General features: G+C 33.4%; 1 protein-coding gene and 3 non-coding genes across 4 annotated transcripts; 1 reads left to right on the top strand and 3 right to left on the bottom strand.

Moving 5' to 3' along the window:
• Positions 1 to 3,440: 3,440 nt before the first annotated feature.
• Positions 3,441 to 7,247, top strand: LOC114195643 (Chaperone DnaJ-domain superfamily protein). The gene is made up of 2 exons (XM_028086180.2): positions 3,441 to 4,588; positions 6,819 to 7,247. The coding sequence occupies exon 1, from the start codon at positions 3,537 to 3,539 to the stop codon at positions 4,548 to 4,550; it is 1,014 nt and encodes a 337-aa protein (XP_027941981.1). The 5' UTR covers positions 3,441 to 3,536; the 3' UTR covers positions 4,551 to 4,588; positions 6,819 to 7,247.
• Positions 7,248 to 14,371: 7,124 nt separating this feature from the next.
• Positions 14,372 to 14,443, bottom strand: TRNAK-UUU (transfer RNA lysine (anticodon UUU)). The gene has a single exon. It is a non-coding gene; the product is annotated as a tRNA-Lys (tRNA).
• Positions 14,444 to 19,568: 5,125 nt separating this feature from the next.
• On the bottom strand, positions 19,569 to 19,640 carry TRNAK-UUU (transfer RNA lysine (anticodon UUU)). Its single transcript has one exon. It is a non-coding gene; the product is annotated as a tRNA-Lys (tRNA).
• A 1,766-nt stretch (positions 19,641 to 21,406) lies between these two features.
• TRNAK-UUU (transfer RNA lysine (anticodon UUU)) lies at positions 21,407 to 21,478 on the bottom strand. The gene has a single exon. It is a non-coding gene; the product is annotated as a tRNA-Lys (tRNA).
• Between the last annotated feature and the right edge of the window lie 704 nt (positions 21,479 to 22,182).

Here is a 22,182-nt window from a genome sequence, read left to right as displayed (position 1 = left end):
TATACATTAGGAAAAAACTAACTAAACATTGTCAAAGAATATTAGGCTTGCAGTGCATGCCCAATTGAGCTTAATTAGGCCCAATAAAGTTGGGTCAAAGGCACTTTGTAACGTCTCTACTGGAAATTACTTAATAAAATAAATAAATAAATAAAAATTGAAATTCAAACGTCGTGATTTTATTATTCCCAAACGTGGGAAAATTTAAAACATTATTTAATATGCCAAAATTCAATTAAAGCTAATTAATAATCTTATTACAATTTCCAAAATCCGACAAAATAATGAAAGCATAACAAAATCCCTAGCTCAAGTCCCCCAACTAGCCTTCTTTCCGTCGCTTATACATCAACGGCATCACCTATAATATCATCTGCTCCCGTATGATAAATCACACGACCATCGCCAAACACAAACATATAGGGTGAGCTTATAAACAAAAAAACATATATGTTAATAGAATCAAATACATACACCCATCTGATTCATCCTAGCTAGTTCTTGGCCAAGACCTTAATACCCCAAGGCTTTTCAACCTTCAATTCACACAAATAGTTAACCTTGGATTCAAGATTTATGATGTTCACAAGAACCTGCCCGCTCGTGGTCCTACCTCTACGAACCTCCCCGCTCGTAGTCCTGCTCTACGAACCTCCCCGCTCGTAGTCCTGCTCTACGGACCTACCCGCCTGTAGTCCAACACTCGTGATCCACCAGCTATGTACCTCCTGTACGCAGCATCTCTCAAGTGTGAGCACAGAACATACAAACCTACCCGCTCGTTGTAAGACCCGAGAAATTTAATTCATTAAATAAATAATTAATTAATAAATGCGGGTAGCGGGAACCTTGAGGATATTAAATGTTAATTGGTATGACGTGGAAAAGTACTAGCTCAAGTGGTTGAGAGTACTTAGTTGTGTTGAGAGGACTTGGGTTTGAGTCTTATGTATGCCAATTATGTGTTTTTATTTATATTATTTTGATAATGTGATGGATCATGATGAGTGATCACTTAATCTTAGGATTGTATGAATTAGTAGAAATACAAAGGCACGGATGAAGGCTCAACTGTTAGGGGTGTAGCTAGCAAGGGGAAACGTTCAGGATGGTGAGGAGTTCTTTCTCGAAGGTGTTAAAGGGGAGTCTTAACCCTAATTTTTCAAACAAAGTTATGTACATATAGGTGAACTTCTGTGGGGGTAATGGAAACAGGGTACCATCTCTACAAATGGGTTCATCATTATCGCAAGTAGTAATGGCAACATCAGTTTTGTTGCTTTTACATAAAGTTTGATGGCGTCTAAACGCCCTAATCCTTGTTAGGGTAGTCATGGAGGATGTTTCTCTCCGTAAAGCGAAAGGAGCCCAAGAATATAGGGAGTCATAATAAGTACTCATGGTATACAATATTACAGATGGCACCAGAATAAGTTAAACACAAACAGGGGAAGAAAATGGCAATCACAGTGATAGGCAATTAGTAGAGGCAAAACAACCAACATAAGGCAATCAATAATGGTGAAACAGAAGAAGTAAAAGGATCAAAATAAAATAAGGGAAGGAAGAGAAAAATACCCGGGGAAGGAAATGTCGTGGTGGAAATGGAAGCAGTGAAGGAAGTAGAAGAATCGTGGAAAGAGTGGGAATGTGAATGGTTGTTAGGGTTGTACGTTTGAAGAGATAAAGAGGGAAGGGAGTTGCGCTGATTGTGATTTGAAAAGGAAGTGTATGATGACTTACACATGGCAGGGAGTGGTTGAGAAGCAATGATGATATTGTGGGGAGTGTTGAAAGGCAGTTATTGACAAGACAACTTATGGGCTCCTCATTTCTAAGAAGAGGAAGCTCAGAAGTTGGAGAGCTGTGTACCTGTCTAGCAGGAGAATTTCATTATTTTGTTGAATTGTAGGAGATCGGTGTGATGGCGAGATGATATATGCAGAAGGTGATCGGTGTGATATACGCAGGAGGAGATCAGTGTGATAACGAGGTGATATACGTAGAGGGAGATCAGTGTGATGGCGAGGTGATATACGTAGATGGAGATCAGTGTGATGGCGAGGTGATATATGTAGAAGGGGATCAATATAAATTTGAGTTTCTTGCAAAGGTTGAAAATAGGGTTTTGAGGCAGTTACTATCCAATATTCAAGGAGCTTGATTTTCGGGGGATTCGGGAAATATCTCTAAGTGCATATGCAAGTAGTTATTTTGAGGGAGTTTTTTGTTATTATTTTGGGGATATTTGGGATTATCTTTGAGAAAGATAATTTTTCTTGTTATTTTGTATTATCTACAAAATTCAATATTTGTAATTGATTACTCTATAAATAAGAATGTTACTCCCATGGTCAAGGGACAAATTTATTTTGGCCTAAGTGAGTTATTAACTAAGGTTAAAATACTTCTTTCTTTTTGTTTCGATTAAAAGTTATTTTGCACCTTTTTCTGGACCGGAACAAAAATAAATTACAAAAAATAATTCGTAAGTGAGTCAACCCATTAATCCACCAACTGTGATAGGTCGAACTAGGTTGTAATATTTCTAGCTCACAGAAAAGTGAGTCAGGTTGAGCTGATCCTTTTTAGATTTAACCTGTGATGAGCCAACTCGTATGAGTCAGATTGATTACTTTATCTTACATAGCTCCTTGAAATTGAATTATTGAATTAAGAAGTAAAAAAACTACAAAGATTACATGTATGATTTATGAAGGTTACACATATGATTTATAACTACTAGTAAAATTATATTAGTGTTCTTACCGGAAGGGTTGTCTGCAAATGGAAGGATCCAAGTAATGGTCCGAGTGTCTGAACGGGAGGAGGCTTCATTTGCAAAAGACTCTCTAATGTCTAAGTAAGAGGACTTAATAGGTTTGCTAGAAAATAATGTATATCTTTAACTGAGTGGAGCAAGTTATATATATAGTGTTATTAAACTTGGAAGTGGTTGATTGATATTAAACCAAAATATTTCACTCAATATATAGAATTGTTGAGATCGTGCTGTCGAGATTAGTAAATACATAGCGGGTGCGCTGAATGTATCGGGTCTTATTGGACCGTGCCCTCAACTAGACCAAGTAAGTATAATTAAACAAAATAAATGTAAAATAAATACTTTTATTAACTTTTGCTATTTAAAAATACTCAAGAATAATCAATATTTATTTCCAATAATTTTCTATAAACTATAAAATTAATAAAATAAGTCGTGTTTGTAAGAATAAAATTGGTAATATAATGGATGATCAAATCGACTTTGGATAATAATTATAAATAGCTAATAACAAATCATGTCATGACACAAAAATCTAAAAGAAAATAGTAAATATCAGTTTGAAAAATATATTTTTCTAGAAAATATTTTATTTTCTTCTTTTACATTAATTAAACAAATTCATCAAGTTAAATATAAGAAAAACCTAAAATATACTCTCCATTCTTCATCTTCCAGCTACAGAGTGAACAACTTCACTGTGTGCGCCTTTCAACACCTCCCTTGTCCTCATCGTCCGCTCCGCTTCAGAATGAACAACGCGACACGCAACGAAGCGGAGCGTCTCCTTGGGATCGCGGAGAAGCTTCTCCAGAACCGTGATTTGATGGGTTCGCGCGAGTTCGCCATTCTCGCGCAGGAAACTGAGCCTCTTCTCGAAGGTTCCGACCAGATCCTCGCCATCGTCGACGTGCTCCTCGCCGCCGACAAGCGCGTCAACAACCACCCAGACTGGTACGCCATCCTTCAGGTCGATCGGCGGTCCGACGACCTTGACCTCATAAAGAAACAGTACCGCCGCCTTGCGCTCCTCCTCCACCCCGACAAGTCCCGCTTCGCCTACGCTGACCACGCCTTCAAGCTCGTCGCCGACGCGTGGGCTCTATTTGCCGATCCCGTGAAGAAGGCAGTGTACGACAAAGAGCTCTCGTTCTACTCCCGCGTCGATTTGTCTGTCCCCGGATGGGTCCAGCAGGAAAAGCTCTCAGTCCGCAGGCCTGGGCCTGGGCCTGGGCCCGAACCCGGACCAAGCACCCGCAACAGTGCCTCGGCCCGCGACCAGATTCACGCTGATGAAAGTTCTCGCAGGAGAAACTCAACATTCTGGACCGCGTGTCCCTACTGTTACCGTTTGTATGAATACCCTAGGGTTTACGAGGGTAATTGTCTACGGTGCCAGAATTGCGATAGATCCTTCCATGGCGTGGCGGTTCCGACGCTGCCGCCGCTGGTCCCCGGCCAGGACGCGTATTATTGCTGCTGGGGCTTCTTCCCCATGGGATTTGTAATGGGTAACTTTGGTTCTCCGGAGAAAGAGGCGGAGGTGACAGTGCCTGCACCGCAACCCCCTCCTCCGCCTCCGCCCGCGTCTCAACCGGCTTCTTCTCTGCCGAATTGGATGCCCGTACCGGCGAATAACGGTGCGCAGGCGACGCCGGTGCCAGCGAGGGTGACTAGGTCGGCGGCGACGGTGGCCGCGAGAGCGCCGAACGGGACTGGGCCGAAGAAGAGGGGGAGACCAAGGAAGTATCCGTTGCAGTCGTGAGAAGTGTTTTGGAAGTGAATGTGAATGAAGATTTGTAGGTACTGTGTTATTTAGCTGTTTTTTTTTTTTTTTTTGTAGATATGGTTAACTGGTTTTCATCTCTTGAATTGGAGTATTTTCTTTGGCTCTGTAGTTTTTGCTATAGGGTTTATTGTTGAATGCCTTGTTGGGGAGATTGTTGGGGAGTAGAACGATGTGGCCAGTTATCTTTAGTTGAAAGTAGATTCAGAAGGCCTTAAGGCCCTTAACTTGATTCAGTTGTTTTGAAGAGAACTGAAAATATTTGGGTTCTCCTAACTGTGGGAAAGCTTACACCTTCAATGCCATGAACATGGTTTTGAATTGTGGTTGGTTGTTGTTGTTGCGGTTATATTGCGAGTTCTTATGAATGATCTGATGTGATCGTAGTTGAGGTTTTGTAGCAGAGCTTTATACTACTGTTGTTTTTTGCTAGAGGGTTGTTCAATGTATTATAGAGTAAGGAATGCTCTTGGTAACTGGTAATCAGAACATGCACATTCTTGATGACTTGTCTATGTTAGAATTCTTAACTTGAGATGGGTTGTTTACTGGGGGAGGGTGATCCCTGAAACAGTGGTAAAGTTGTGACTTGGTGACTGGTTAATCATGTTGGATTCAAATCATGGATTCAAATGTTAGGAACCTTCTCATTCTGGGGTACCCTGTTTTTCTTAACCTGAGATGGGTGGAAAACTCTAATATCTATCACACACTGATGCTTAAATACCATTTTTATAGAGTTGATTTTGGATGGTTGATTTGAATTGATGAATGTGGCATGCATGCGTGTTTGAAGTAATCTCTGTGATTTTGACTTTACACTGAATGTGTGTGGAGGCATGTGAATTGATCCTGTGAGTTAACCACCAAATAAACAGTGCTGAGAATGCTCTAAAATGTTCAAAAGGGTATGAATATCCCTTAATAACAAGGTCACTACCCTAGAATAAGTCTTTAGTTGAGTTGCCTTCTGCCAATTGCAAGGCCTTCTCCTTGTTTGGCTGTGTGATTTTGCTCCTAAAGACTTCCTTTTACCATTGTAAAATCATATAACTGCACATCAATGGCTAATTGGATCTGGATTCGCCACTGTCATCATTTTTTCTATTCATGAATCATGATGACTCTTTTTTACGATAATGAACTGCTTTGTAAACTTGTCAATGTCTTTGAAATTACTGAGTTGGAATATAGCTTAAGAGTGTGTTAAGGTAGAGAATTTTCCATAATTTTTTTTATTGTAAATTTGAAATGTGTTACGATATATATTTTGATTGAATAAGAAATTAAAAAAAAAAACATTGGAATTATAAATTTTGGTTGCAGAATTGTAATATTGAGATATTATTGGGGTAATTAATACTTGGCTATCAAAGATTTTTCTATTGATTTTAATTAGAGTTGTTTTTTTATTTGAATCGTTAGGATTATTTTTGTTGGTTATTTTAGACTATTATTTTGCATTGACATCCTTTCGATTGAAGTCTTTCTTTGTTTATGTTAATAGAGATTGGTTTTTCATAAGAGGTATTTTTTTATTTAAATTGTTAGGATTATTTTTGTTGGATTTTTTTAGACTATTATCATTTTGCACTTACATCTTTTCAATTGAAGTCTTTCTCTGTTTATGTTGATAGACATTAGTTTTTCTCGTTCAATGGAAAAGCATCTTGTGTTTGGATGAAGTATTTCAACAATTTTAGGAAATTGAAATACATTGTATTTGAAATTCTTGTAATTGAATTTTCTTCAATTGAAGTCTCTCTCTGTTTATGTTAATAGACATTAATAAACATTAGTTTTTCTCGTTCAATGGAAAAGCATAAGCATCTTGTGTTTGGATGAAGTATTTCAACAATTCTAAGAAATTAAAATACATTGTATTTGAAATTCTTGCAATTGAATTTTCTTCATTTGCTAAATAATCTGTTTGGATAAAGTAATTGAAATATTTTACATTTCAATATCTTATTTGGATAAAATAATTGAATTTTTGTTGAGATAAAATTTTATTTTAGTAATATTTATTTAAGAAATTTTAAAATTAAATTTAATAAATATTACTGTCAACTTAAAATATTTAAATTCAGTCAAATTTTGATCGAGTTGACTCTACCAAATTCGATTGTATTTTGGTCAATGTAAAGTCGGTTCAATTTGGCCAAATTTGGTTGGAGCTAACTCGGTATATTCAACGAAATTTCAGTCGATGCAGACTCAACTAAATTTTTCCAAATTTTGGTGTAGGTCAACTTGGCCAAATTTGGATGGCCTGACCCGTTTGGGTTGTCGGGGTCGTTTGGTTCTTCAGCCCCCAGTCCATTGGACCTGTCCAAATTGTCTTGATTGTCGAGCCCGCTTGACTTCTTTGGGTTGTTGGGCTTGTCTGGCTCGTGTAGTCATCAAGTTCGTCCAACCTGTTTGTGTCGTCGCGCTTGTTTGGATCGTTTGACCTACCTGATCTGTTTTGGTAGTCGAGTCTTTTCGGCCTACCTTGATCGCCGGTTGACCTAATCTGTCTATGTCATCGGACCTACCTGGTCCGTCTTGATCGTTTAGCTTACTTGGCCCGACCTATCTAGGTCATTTAGGTTGTTTAGGTCCAATTGACACTTCTAATCTTGAAGAGTGAAGAATTTTACAAATTGGAAAATTTTAATTTCATTTCTTTTTTAATGAATTTCAAATTCTACTATTTTTGTGATTTGAAATACCTTCTTAAAATTTCTCAATTTCAATTTCTTTTTAATTTTCTCATTCAAACATATCTTTTTACTTCAAAGAAATTCAAATTTTATAAATAATGAATTACTCTCATGCTTCATTCAAACATACTAACATACTATCTATATAACTATGATTGTCTATTTTTTTTTTCGAACTTGAGAAATTTGTTATTCGTAAGTAAACACAAAAAAAAACTTCCAATCAACAACATTTATAATATTGATCTATAGAGTAAAAAATTGTGATCAATATTAATAAAATCTTATCTTGATCGACATATATAAAGAAACTTTTTTATAAATATTAATGGAAATATTAATGAACATTGATCGAAGAACAGATTAAGTAAGATTGACTAAACAATATTATTAGTACTGATGTTTTAAAATTGTTAATTATTTTATATTTAATTTTTTTTTCATTGGTGGTAATTAATATATTTTATGAAAAAAGCATTTATTAAATTTAATTGTCTTATCTGCATAAAATACTTGAAAAATAAAATAATCTAAAATACAATCGGTTTAAACTTAATATATTTAAATGAGTTATAGATTGAGAACTTTTTTTTATCAAACTCTTAAGTTACACTGATAATAATAAGCTAACACGCTTTCCCTTGTACTATTAATTGTTAATTATTTCCATTTCTGAACATTTCAGTTTATTATGATGTACTTTGCGCCCTTTTCGAAAACATTTGCTTCATTGTAATTGTACTGAAGATGATTCTTCAAACTAATATTTAGATGCAGAATTGGAATGATAGTATAGCTAGGTTGCACTATATGCTCATCTGTTTATGTCTCATTTAATAAACAAACATGTTTAATTAAATGAAACATATAAGATAATATAAAGAGTAAAGTTGTAGAGTATCATGTCACTCCTTACATATATTCAAGGTACTTAGAATGAAATACTAAGACACAACACGAAAGGAGAAAACCACACATAGAACATACAAACAAACGGAAAGAGTAAGCCAGAGAAAAGATGTTTTTATCATGCAATTGAACATACAATTTAAGAAGTCAAACGTACATAAATCCACTAAGCATATAATGACCGACAAACAACGACTCAAGACACGATTATCCGGATACATATAATCAGTCGGATTCACTGGATGTTTGCACTTGTGGTGGCCTCTACTGTTTTGCAGAGCCAATTGCCAATGGGTTTCACCCTACCGCTCACAAGGTTAGCCTTCAAACATCTAAGGCCATTATCCTGCCAAAGACTAGGGCCTCCTACTACTCTCACCACTCGAGTCAGTACGCTCTACGTGAGACTAACTAACTCTTTAGAATGTCAGGATGTAATCCTTACCAAATTATATAATGAGGCACCACCACGAACCTTCGTGGAATTATGTCCTAATCATGAGGCACCACCATGAGCTCCTACTAACAGGGGTCATGGAACTACATCCTGACCATGAGGCATCACCACGAAACCATCATGAAATTACGTCCTGACCAATGAGGTACCACCATGAGATCTCACCTAGAGATTCATGGAATTATGTCCTAAACCACACTAAAATCATGTCGCACCAACCAACATAAAATTATCATGCATACCAATTACATACCAACTTTTATAACCAACCATCAATTCATGTTCCATACCAAGATCATACCAAACTCATCATCTTCAGCCCATAAACTATTCAATACATGCAAAATCACTCAATTCATGCTTTAACATAGTAATCCAACCAAACATGTGACAATAATCTAAGAACAGAGGGGAAAGCAGCACCTGAGCACATTCTCGCCTAGTTCTCGCTCAGGATAAAAGGCATCACTCATGCGAGATGTTTCTTTTCGCTCAGGCGAGCTCCTTCCGCCTAGGCGAGAGCTCAAAAAGTGGGAACAATGGCTTTCTGCGATTTCTCGCTTAGGCGAGACCTCCTCGCCTGAGCGAGACTACACCTCGCTTGAGCAACAGCTCGAGCAGAAAACCTGGGCGAGCCTTTGTTAGTCTCGCCTAGGCGAGACACGCTCCCTTGGGCGAGAAAACCAGTGCTCACCATTGTTCACTCGTGCAACAACCAAGCATTCAAGACCCAATCGACATTTATCAATATTCCAAGCAATCACAACAGCATCCAAGCATTTTAAACACGAAAACGAAGCTACAACAGGCATATATGACTTAAAAACGTGGAACCCTAACTTCTCTTACCTGGAAAATGTTAGCAGAATATCCCGACACCTACGCAAATGAGTACGACAGCTCCCAGAGCAGATTCGCGAGCTGGGAACACTAGCATAGATGGAATACGGTTTAGTATGGTGAACCCTAACTATGACCACGAAAAACCAAACCATAGAGGAAAAGTATGAGTTGGGAACCAACTTACGTGGAAGAGAACGAGGTTGGACTTGCTTGACACGGAGTGGCGACAAACCCTAGCAAAGCTTCTGTTGAGGGAACAAGGAGAGAGTAAGGACACTGAGAGGCTTAGGCTGATTTAGGAGTTTTGGACACCCTATGGGCCAGCCTTAGACCCAAGTTACTAAGATAGGCGCTTAAACTCTATGACAGAATTAAAGTGGGCCTTACAGTGTTTGTATCCTTCATGATGATTGTGAAAACATCTTTAAGCAAAGCAAATAGAAATGATTTTTTTTCTGAATTAGATAGAAAAAGAAGTAAGAACTTAAGAAGTAGAATCATAAAAAAACGTTAAACCCTATACGCTTAACCCTTAAAATGAAAAAAAAAACGCTTAGTTTTTACTTTTTGAAACCCTAGTAGACTCACTTTATGACTCACCTCATGTAGATATCTGCTATCTGATTTTAAAAATTGCTTATACTTCACTAATAACAAAATGTGTCAACTGAAATGAAAATCAAAATTTTGGGTTGAATTGAAATTGGTATTTGTTTAAACCAGATATGATGTTTTCCCGTTAGTTTCAGAAATAAATTATGATGCATTTTATTTATTTTGAATTTTCGTTGAGTAAATTTTATTTTATTTTATAAGGAATTGTACCTCATTATCAGAAATGGTTAAAAATATGTAGAAGTCTGATTTTATTTTATTTTATTTTACATTTAAATTTTTGTGAGTAAGTTTGATGAGTGATATTGCAATCCAACCCAAAATGGAGCGCAAAAATCCAAATGGGCTTCCATGAGGTACAGTTGTTAATAGAAATGACAAATAAATTCGTTCTCGTGGATATTGTATGAACCTGTCTCCGTTTTGACGGGAAATCCTTGCATTAGCTGGGTATGAGGAATTCTCGACTTTTTCAACTGGGTATAGGGATGAGTATGAGGATGTACATATTCTCCACCAAAATTTACTACAATATAAAAATATAATGTAATTGTCATGAATATTTTTTTATCATCATCCAACATATATTGGAGTTCAAAAGATACAAGATCTATGTCAAAATTTTATTATTATGTTTATTATTTGTTCTTTGCGTTATTTTGATCAAATGATATATTATAATTTTTATTACTATATAAAAGAGAAATTCATTAGAATTTAAAAAATTGAAGTAAACAAACATTTAAAATATATTTTAATTTGAATATTTGTTTTCCTTTTATATTTTTTTACAAATATTTTTAAATTTTATCAACTAAGTTTCATTAATATTTGCAAATTTGATAATATTTAATATTTGATAATATTATGTTTCTTTTACTGTAATTTTTTATTATTTTATAAAAATTAATTAAAATTAATATTGAAGTAGTAAGAGAACGGGTATGAGTATGAGTACGAGATTATACCCGTTACCCGTTAGATTTGGGTATGGGAATGAAGATGAATTTTTTCTATGGAGATGGATATGGGATAGCAAAACCCGTCTTGTTATCATCCCTAATTGTAAATTGAGCTTATTCACCGGTAAAACTAATAAAATAATTATTAACTTATTTGTTTAATTTATAAATTAATTTCATAAGTATGTGAATAAATAATTTAAAATTTTTTCTTTCAAAATTTAGAAACAACTAAAATACATTAATTTTATAAGTATTTGAAAAAATAATTTAAAATTATTTCTTTCAAAATTTAGAAACTACTCTTAACTTATATATTGTAATTTTTTCAACTTTTTTCAATTATAAGCTCTTATATTTTAATATGTTTTTTATTAATTTAATTTTCTTGTATCCTTTTATCGCTTATAGTGAATACAATGGAAACTATAAAAATGAAATTCAATGTAAAATTCAATGTCATTAAAAAATAGAAAATAAATTAATTTTGAAATTAAATTTGATTATTATTTATTAGAATAACCAATTTAAACAAAACAACTAAACCAAATTAAAAAATGATATAAAGCTTCAAAAAATGAAAAGATAACAAGAAGTTTAATTTATAATTGACTTATAATATTTTTTTACCTATAAAACACAAAATTATATTTATATGATAAAATTCAGGTAGTTTTATTTATTTATGCACTCTACATATATAAACTAACTTACAAATTACTTAAAGATAATTAATATGTTTTAAAGTATTGTTTTATAAATTATAAATTGATAAAAGTTTTGTTTATAATAATAAAATTGGTAATAGAATGAACAATCTGACAAACTTTCGATAATAATTATAGATAACTAGTAATAAATTATATTTATGTAATTTTTTTTAAATTAGTAGGTTGAGTAGTTGTTCAAGCAAAAACAGATAAATTACTTATGATCCTACTTTTATTTAAGTGAAAGATTTTTTAGTCAAACAAAAATAAAGCAGTTGCTCTCGTCTTTTTTTTTTTTTGTTTAACTGAAAAGAATAAAAGTTATTATTTTAATTGATTAAATATACATGTGAAACATAAATTTTAAGTAGGATATTGAATTTAATATTACATTGAGATATATGGTTGTTTAAATGAAATATGTGCTAAGAGGAAGGTGGTTGATATAAATAAGAAATGCATGTATTTTGTAGTTATAAATTTGGAATGATTTTTTCACCTCTCACCACCTTGCTCTACATTCCTCCACACACCTCCTTCTACATTTTTTTCCTCTTCTTTCTTCTCCATCATCCACCTTTAACCATTTCTTTCTCTTTCTTTCCCTCTTTTCCACCATCATTTCTTCCTTTCTTCTTCTTCTTTCTTTTTTTTTTCACCATCCACCTTCCACCACATTTGTTTCCTTTCTTAATTTCTTCTTCACCATCTTTTTCTTACCTAGAGTGACGACTGATGTGTGTGTGAAATAGAAAATAGGTAGAGATAGATGTTTATTTTGTAAATTCTATTGAACCACAATATGTGTGGCAAGCTAAACAAAAAAGAAAATAATAATTTGAATGTTGATAAAAGGGATGATAGCTAAAAAAAACTATTATTTTCTTTCTTTCCTCTCATCCTAGAGTCAATTATGTGACTCAATATATGTGTGGCAAACTAAACAAAAAAGAAAAAAAAATTAGAACTTGAATATCCATAAAGAAGATCATAATTAAACAAAGAAGGTGCACCTAAACCCATACGTGGTTAAAAGCCACGCGCTCTAGCACCTAGTTAAAACAACATGTTATGTTTATCAAAATTGAAATCAATACATTTTTAAATAAAATTGATTTTAAACAAATTAAGCTTCAATAAGACAATAAAATAAACACGATCTATGAGAATCAAATTCATTATACGTGTTAAAACATCACATCCGCTCATCTTAATTACCTTACCCATTACTCACATCAAATATGACGATTGCGATATGAAAAAGTGATAATTTTAAAAATAAAGTTTACTTTTATAATAATTGTTTTATATAGTTGTAATAAGGGTTTAAAATGTTAAAATCTTTAAAATATAATGTGACTAAAATATTTTATAATCACATAATTAAACTTAATGCAAGAGTTGATTAATTCAAAATGTACGAATGTTTAATTGATTTTTTTAAATACTAAATACTAAATATTTAATATTTTATAATCCACTTTAATATTTAATATTTAAGGAAAATAATTAAATACTAAATATTTTTTTCTAGGTATTGAATTGCGGTTTTATAATTGACTTATAGTATTTTTTTACCCAAAAACACAAAAATGTATTTATATGATAAAATTCAGGTAGTTTTATTTATTTATGCACTCTACATATATATAAACTAGCTTATTAACTAGATATACTAAATACTTCTAATTAATCAATAAGTTATTTTATCACTTCATAACTTATAAGCTAAGAACTCACCCGTTAGTAGTTAACTTATAATCTATTAGCTAACTTATTAATTACTTATGGCAAGCATACTAATTTGCAATTTACTACTTATAATTGATTGATACATCATATAGAAAATTCATGTAACACTTAAAATAATTATAACTTCAATTACTAAATATTTATCTTTTTTTTTTCACGCTTCACTCCTAAACTTGCATTAATATCTACTTATGTAGTATACCACATCATACAGAACATTGTTGATTCGAGGTGGTTCACCGGTCATTAGCGCGTGGTGGTTATGTCCATGCGAAGAAAAAAGTAGTACAAGGTTAGTTTTTTTTTTCTATTAAATTTATATACTTTTTATTTTCATTAGATTATTTTATTAAAAATTTGTATAAAAATATAAATTAAATATTTAAAATTAATATTTAAATTTATATCAATATAAAATTTAAATTGGCATGAAATTACTATAACTAAGATTAGCGTTGAAGTAAATAAGTTATAGTTAAATTGTTTATATCATATTAAGCTTAGATTGAAATTAGTATTATAAATGAGACTAAAACTTTATGTAATACGAAAATTAAATTAAATGTTTGAGTTATAGTTATTTATATGTAATTAAATTAATATACATCAAATAGAATTGAAATTTTAAGAATGATAAATTAAAGTTAATTCTATTTAAATTAAGCCTAGGTCAATTGTATGTAAAATAACTCCTATATTTTTCATTGAACATAAAAGTAAAACAATACATCATGAATCAAAAGTATTGCTTAAACAATACATCTATACTTTAGGAACTATCTATAAATTATATTTATGACATAAGATAAAGTTGTTGTACTTAAGTTTTGAAAAAGAATAAGAATGACACCATCTGTGGGGATTGAACCCATGACCACATGGTTAAAAGCCATGCACTTTACCACTGAGCTAAGATGGCAAGTTACATTTAATAAAATCGAAGACATTACATGTTTAGTTAAAATTGGCTTTAAACTAATTAATAATAAAAAAAAATAGACCCTTGTAGAGATCAAAACCATGACCACATTAAAACATCACATTCGCCCACCTTAGTTACAGTTACCCATCACTCTCGTATGATTGTAAAATAAAGTTAGATTTAATTTTGTATTAAAGTACATAATTGTATTGAATGAATATTAGTTCTTGTTCTTACAACGAAGATCGATCCTATGTGTAAGACCTAGGAAAAATAAATAAATAAATAAATATTTATTTAATAAATGTGATGACGAAAATCTCTAAGTTAATTGTTAATTAATGTGGAGAGAGAAGATAAGGAATAGTACTAACTCAAGTAGTTGAACGTTTATTTAAGTGATGCAAGTTAGTGTTTTATTTATTTTAAATTTTAATACTATATTTAATGTTGCAGATATGTGTATATAATTAAGTGGTGAGTATTGTAATATGAGAAAGTAATTGGCCTGGTGGTTGGAGAGTGTGTTTGAGGTGTGAAGGTGCGTGGATTCAAACCTGGTAGGGATAATATTGTTTGTGTTACGTAGGAGATAGTGAGGGCCATGTTAAGTATTTACATTAAAAGGGGTTAGGGTTTTGAAAAAACGACACACACATGAGAGTTAGAGAACGAGAGTTGGAGGCTACAAAAGAGAGAAATGTTGAGTCAAAGAAGCAATCTAGGTAGGGGGAAGCCAACCTTTTGTGTGTTTATTTTCTTGTATGTATGGCCACTTAATTGTCTTAATGAAGCTTCACCTTATTTCTTTTCTCTCTTTATACTTGTGTTGTTTTATGATTCTTGAACATGAACGTGGAGTTGGTACTATAGTCTGCAATGCATGAATTCTTTGGGCCTTTTGTTTGAACGTGGGTTTAGTTTTCTTTCGCGTTGGCTATGCGATACCTACGAGTCTACATGAAAGATTTGTGGGTGTTGGCTTTACTTTAATTGCTGAAACCTGAACCTCAACGTGAGGCTTATAAGATTTTCTGGAGTTTGCTTGTTGGGTATATTTCCATGCGTGCAGGGGTTGTTTGGTTGCAACTTTGTGTTTCCATTGGTAGGGCAAATTTGTTTGTTTTCGTGGTCTTGAGGGAGAATTATGGGCGGCATGGTTTGTTTTTAGTCATTATGTTACGGTGCAGTGGCATACCATAGACAACAACTTTTCCCTTTATTTGATCTTCTTATGTGATGAGTGGGTTTTTCGAACCCTAAATCCCCAATACCATGGGCTATCTTTTAAGCCACGACGAATATGCTTCAGCACGATAATAAATCCAGTCCAAGCGGAGCTCTTGGCGTCGATCCGGTTCACGCCTATAGTGGTGGTGGTTCGTGACGGCGACTTATTCTAGCCTAGTTTTCCGCATGAGGGTGGGTTCCTCTGCTGGTTTTGTGGACTCGCGAGGGTGCTCTATGGTGTTGTGTTTGCAATTCAAACAGGTGTAGGTGGTGTTGTGTTCGATGTTCGTGGTGGGTTATTGCAGTAGTGACAGATTTGGTGTGCACTGTTCCTCACGGTTCAGATGCTAGACTCGAGATGATAGGGCACAAGGAGGAACAATGGTGGTCTGCGAGCACTATCGATGGAGGCTCCCCCTTCGTCTTTCAAGGCAGAATCACAGTGGGTTTTCTCACCATGATGGTTCTCGACGACGGTGGGTTGAAGTCGATCTCTTACTGGCTCTTGTCGCATTTATATTGTGTTGCAGTGGATATGTGTTCATGGTGGTGGCACGCACAGGAGGTGGTTTTGCAGCTGGTTCGCTTCAGGGCAGTGGTGATTTGAAATCACGAGACTCGTGGTGATGGTTCTGATCCGAAGTCAGATTCTACACCTATGGGGTTGCCTGCGACAATGATTGCATCAGAGACGCAACAATGGTTTTATTAAAGCACAAGTTGCTTCTGGGTTTATTTTCCACGAGCCTTTGTGTACCCATTGTGTACCCATTTGATAGTTGTTCATTGTTTAATTGTTTATCTTTAGTGTGTTTTCATCTGTTGGGCTTTATTGGGCCACTGTTCCAAATTTGGGTTAATTTCACATTATTTGGCCTAATTTTTGTTTATAATTATTTTTAGGAATTTGGGTGAAGCAATTTTGGAGCTTGGACATTAATATTCAGTTGAAGAGAGTTGCCACATCATTTCCACATCATTTCCACGTCATTTCCACGTCATCTAAGTGAATGGGCCAACATTTGAGACCCAGTAGTGGCATTTTTGTAATTATGAGTGGCAGAATGACATTTTTGTAAATAGTAGTGGCAAAATTGATTTGACCATGAGATTTTAGGTCATTTAGCATGGCAGCCACATCTCTTCTTCTCCAGCCTCCATTTTCATGTTTTCAAGCTTTGATGGGTGTCCATGGAGGTTCTCTTTTCGTTTTTCACGTTTTTGCACTAGTTTTATCCTTTTTATGAGCATTTGACAGCACCCAATGTGGGTTTTACGTTTTGAATTCAATTGCTAGCTTGGGCATCTCATTTTATGGATTGTATTGACTTGGAACAACACCCATTAATGGAGTTTTTGGTTTTTAAGCCACAACAACGTTTTTTGTTCAATTAAAGCTTTAAAATTTCTCTTTTGCTCTTGAATTTGCGTTTGAATTTGCATTTGAACAATTCGTAGGTTAGGGTTTGATGTTCTGTTTTGGTGAATTTCGTTTTGAAGTGTTTTATTGCCCAATTTTCATGTCTAGCTAAATTCGTGTATTGACTCCTTGATGAAAAATGCAATGAAGCCTTGAGGTTGTGCTTGTTTTATGAAATATGCCATGTCTCTTTGTTCTGAATTCGGGGAATGCATGTGGTTCATCTGTTTATACTTAATTTACAGATTAATTGCATATATTTGGGTTAGGTTATGTTCATGCTTAATGTATGTAGCTTGACTGTCACGAATTTAAGGATGTATGCATTGCTTAGTTGTATAATGAAGTTGGATTGTAACTTTTGCTTAGTGGGTTATTATCTAGTGGATTGAGAGAAGGTAAAGGTGTTAATTTGGTGGCCTATGATAAGTGAAATTGTGTTTGAATCAAGGATGTCAATAAGTTTTAATCATTGTCGCATTTAATTGAATATGTTGATTAGCATTGTGAATCTGCCAACCCCCCCCCCCCCTTGTGTTATAGTGTTGTGTTTGTCTGGAAATTGAAGCTTTGAACAAGGACATTGGTCGTTGGGAGACGATTTGGTTCAACTTTCACATACTATATTTTATCTGTTTTAATTTGGTGGGGTACGACCTCTATCAATGGTTGCTGAAATTGTTTGGTACAAGGTTGATTCTCAGGTTCTTCACGTGTTTGGAAAAAAAGAATGTTTTTTCAAGCTAGTACCAAATTGGTTCACGCCCAAACACAATTGATTGACTGTCAGGGTATTAAAAATTGAAGGGTTTTTCTTCAATTTTTATTCACACGTAAAGAAGTGCATGGGTGGGGACTACATGTAAATACAAATTCTCTTTCCTTGCTTGCATTATTTTTTCATGTAAATGCATGAGGTCTAAGTTTCTGGTTTTCCTTTCTTTTAGATTTTTAGTGGTGCATGATAGTGGGGTCGTTTTGCATTGACACTTTCTATTGGTTGATGGGTACAAGGTTTCTATACTTTTCTTATCCATGAGTCCCACTTTTGCTTTAAAGGTGAAAGATTACGTGAGAAGGATGGGAGCATGAAAGGGTGCATGTGTGTTGGAGGTTTTCCTAGTTTAGGATAGTTTTAGTCTCTTTATGGTTTCTTTTCACAAGTTAGTAAATTGGTAGGAAGCCTATATATGGCCCACATGGAAATGAAGTTTCTCTTTCCTTATTTATGTTTGGTACAAATCACATTAAATTAACGTTTTCTTTTGGTTTGCAATAAGCCTAGTCCTTTTTCTTTCTTGCTTGCATGGTTTCTTTGTCAAATATATATGTATATATTTTAATGTTGGTGGTGTGGGTAGCTCTTTAGTTTATTAAAACAACAATGACTATTTAAACTTTTATCTTGTATTTAAGAGAAATTGGATAGTGGATAGATGTGACTTATTTGAAAAGTATTATTTTACCAAGAATCTTTTGTATATCATTGTTTACGTTAGCTTACCCCTATTTGTTTGTTTGTGTGTTTGTTGTGTGTGCGATGATCGTATGACGTGTGTGTTATACAGGAGTATTTTATAATGCAAAAGATTCAGACAAGAAGTAGATCGTTGAGAGGATGAGATGAACTCGAAAGTTTATTATAATTTGTTTAGTTGTTTTAAATAAAATACTGAAGACTATGTAATTTTCTTTTCGCAATTAATGTTTGAATTATAATTTTTTTATTTTAAATCATTTTTTTTTGTTTTTTTAAGTACATTTTCAATGATAGTGTTTTTCCACCAAATGCGTTCAATTTTCTAACGTTCCGTGACATCCCAAAGTTAGGGTGTTCCATTTTGGTATCAGAGTCTGGTTTTCGAAAAAAATTTGGGATTGTGGGGTGTGAGCTCATCTAGTTGATGTTTTGTGACTCTAAATTGTATTGTGATTGTACTTAATTGAACGAGTTAATTAATAATATGAAAGAGAGATGGCACGTGCACCATGAAATCCGGCAAGTTCTGCTGACGAGATCGCTCATGTAATAACAACCGTAGGCAGTACAAGCACCAACGCAACATAATAGTATGAATGATTTTATGTGACACAACCCGTCAAAGTTCAATGGGAAAGCCACTCCAGATGAGGCTCAAAAGCTGGAGTATTTTATGTTTTTGCTGATTGCCACTCACCAACGTCGTCGTCTACTGTAGAGATTGTAGTCGAGAACGATGATTCAAAAATGCATTTTTGCCATTTTATGTTTTTGCTGATTGCCACTCACCAACGTCGTCGTCTGCTGTAGAGATTGTAGTCGAGGACGATGATTCAAAAATGCATTTTTGCCTTTTCAGTTTAAGGTATTAGATTTGTTGTTCTAGAACCAATCTAATATAACCTCTTTCTACTTAATAATAAAAAGGTATTAGATTTGTTGTTCTAGAACCAATCTAATATAACCTCTTTCTACTTAATAATAAAAATTAACACCATCTGTGGGGATCGAACCCACGACCACGTGGTTAAAAGCCACGCGCTCTACCACTGAGCTAAGATGGCAAGTTATATTTAATAAAATTGAAATTACTACATTTTTAGGTATAATTGTCTTTCAACTATTTATTTTAATTCTTTATTATTGAAAAAATAATCATGACCCACGGATTAAATAATGAAAGTTAGTTTCTGTTGGATAATTTATCAAACATATACTTGTAAGAAAAAAAAATATACATTAAATTTGTATTAATAGATTGGTTGGTTGTGTTGATACACTAGTGAATAAATTTTTGAGGAATTAAAAGAAAATAAATATTGTAATGGTAATAGATAGTTGTGATGGATTTTTTTTTAGAAGATTAATTATAGAGAGATTTATTCCAAATCTGAAATTACCTAAGAAATTACCTAATTGAAATTACCTAAGAAATTGACCACTATAAGAAATTGCTAAAAAGAATTTGAAAATGAAACAAAATTTATTGATGAATTTTAAAATTTTAATTACCAACTAAAGTATTTGTCATAATGGATCTGTTGCTAACATTTATCAATAAAAAATAGACTTTTATTACAAATAGAAAATTTTGCCTATAATGGATTTGTCGATAAAATGAACGTCAAAGTTCTTAACTTTGGACTTTGACTATTTCATGGTAAAATTCAATAGTAAATTCGTCGATAATTGAGTTATTTAAAATTTGTCAGTTATTCTATTAGTAAAATGGAGATATGTGAGATATTTGTTATAATTAATTGGAGATATGTGAGAAGAAGTAAAGAAAAAGAGAAGATAAAGAAAGATGAGCAAGAAGAGTTAGAGGCAGTGACGATGGAGGCCACAAATGGTGGAACCAAATGAGGAGGAAGATCAATAAGATGAGGAGGATGAGAAGAAAAAGAAGAAAGAAGAATAGGATGAAAAATAAGAAAAAGAGATGGAAGAGAAGAAGAGGAAGAACAAAAAACCAAATCGTGATATCTACTACCAAATAATTATTAACGACCAAAATTCATTAGTAATTACCTGCCGGTAATTATTAATAAATTTTAGTGAGTGGAGGATTGATGACATGGCAAGTTTCAATTGGTTATTTTAGTGAGTGGAGGATTGAGGACGTGGCAAGCTATAATTGGTTATTTTAGTGAGTGGAGGATGGTCACGTGGCATAATCTGGTTGAGTGGAGTTTAAGTGGGAGGATGGGTGCAAATTAGTAAAAAGTAGGGGTGCAGAACAGATTTAGATGACCCACTTGCAGGAGGGGTGTGTAAAATAATAAACTTGAGGTGCATTTAGCTCCTGAAATATTCCTTTCCAGAATTAAATGCCCAATTGCAAAAGGAGTGTGTAAAAATGAAAACTGGAGGTGTATTTAGCTCCTGAATTATTCCTCTCCACAATTATGATTTTGGACTTATTTTGTAACTTGAAATATTCCAAATTCACACAATTAAGGACCTAAATTAAATTACAGTTGCATTATTAAATGTTAAGAATATCCAATAAGATTTTATACAACTAAAAATCAATTCTTAAATGCAAATATGATATTAAATCCTCAAAATTTAAACATTTAATGATTGCAGAAGTTTGAACTCATCACACCCGTCAGACGGTCTAGAAATGAGTTTCGCATGGTGCCTCGTGAGCAGTGTCAGGCGATATTGCTGCAGTCTAGGATATCTTAAAGGTCGGCTTGCTGGTTTTCCTTTGAGTTGTGGCTCGGGTTAAAAATGCATTTTTGCCTTTTCAGTTTAAGGTATTAGATTTGTTGTTCTAGAACCAATCTAATATAACCTCTTTCTACTTAATAATAAAAATTAACGCCATCTGTGGGGATCGAACCCACGACCACGTGGTTAAAAGCCACGCGCTCTACCACTGAGCTAAGATGGCAAGTTATATTTAATAAAATTGAAATTACTACATTTTTAGGTATAATTGTCTTTCAACTATTTATTTTAATTCTTTATTATTGAAAAAAATAATCATGACCCACAATGAATTAAATAATGAAAGTTAGTTTCTGTTGGATAATTTATCAAACATATACTTGCAAGAAAAAAAATATACATTAAATTTATATTAATAGATTGGTTGGTCATGTTGATACACTAGTGAATAATATTTTACAGAATTAAAAGAAAATAAATATTGTAATGGTAATAAAGAGTTGTGATCGATTTTTTTGTAGAAGATTAATTATAGAGAGATTTATTCACAGTGTGACCTAAGTGAAATTACCTAAGAAATTGACCACTACAAGAAATTGCTAAAAAGAATTTGAAAATGAAACAAAATTTATCGATGAATTTTAAAATTTTAATTACCAACTAAAGTATTTGTCATAATGGATTTGTTGATAACATTTGTCAATAAAAATTAGACTTTTATTACAAATAAAAAAATTTGCCTATAATGAATTTGTCGATAAAATGAACATCAAAGTTCTTAACTTTGGACTTTGACTATTTTATGGTAAAATTCATTGGTAAATCTGTCGTTAATTACTTTTGTTTTAAATGTTAGTAATTGAAATTTTTTTGATAAATTCGTCGATAATTGAGTTATTTAAAATTTGTCAGTAATTCTATCAGTAA

This window comes from Vigna unguiculata, chromosome 8, assembly GCF_037176805.1.
Source record: "Vigna unguiculata cultivar grain cowpea cultivar isolate G323 ecotype 2 chromosome 8, ASM3717680v1, whole genome shotgun sequence".
In the NCBI taxonomy this organism is placed as follows: Eukaryota; Viridiplantae; Streptophyta; class Magnoliopsida; order Fabales; family Fabaceae; genus Vigna; species Vigna unguiculata.
This window is presented reverse-complemented; position numbering and strand designations above follow the sequence as displayed.

Bases quoted from the DNA above. Each gene is read 5' to 3' on its own strand.
- LOC114195643 (XM_028086180.2), top strand. From the start codon at position 3,537: ATGAACAACGCGACACGCAACGAAGCGGAGCGTCTCCTTGGGATCGCG.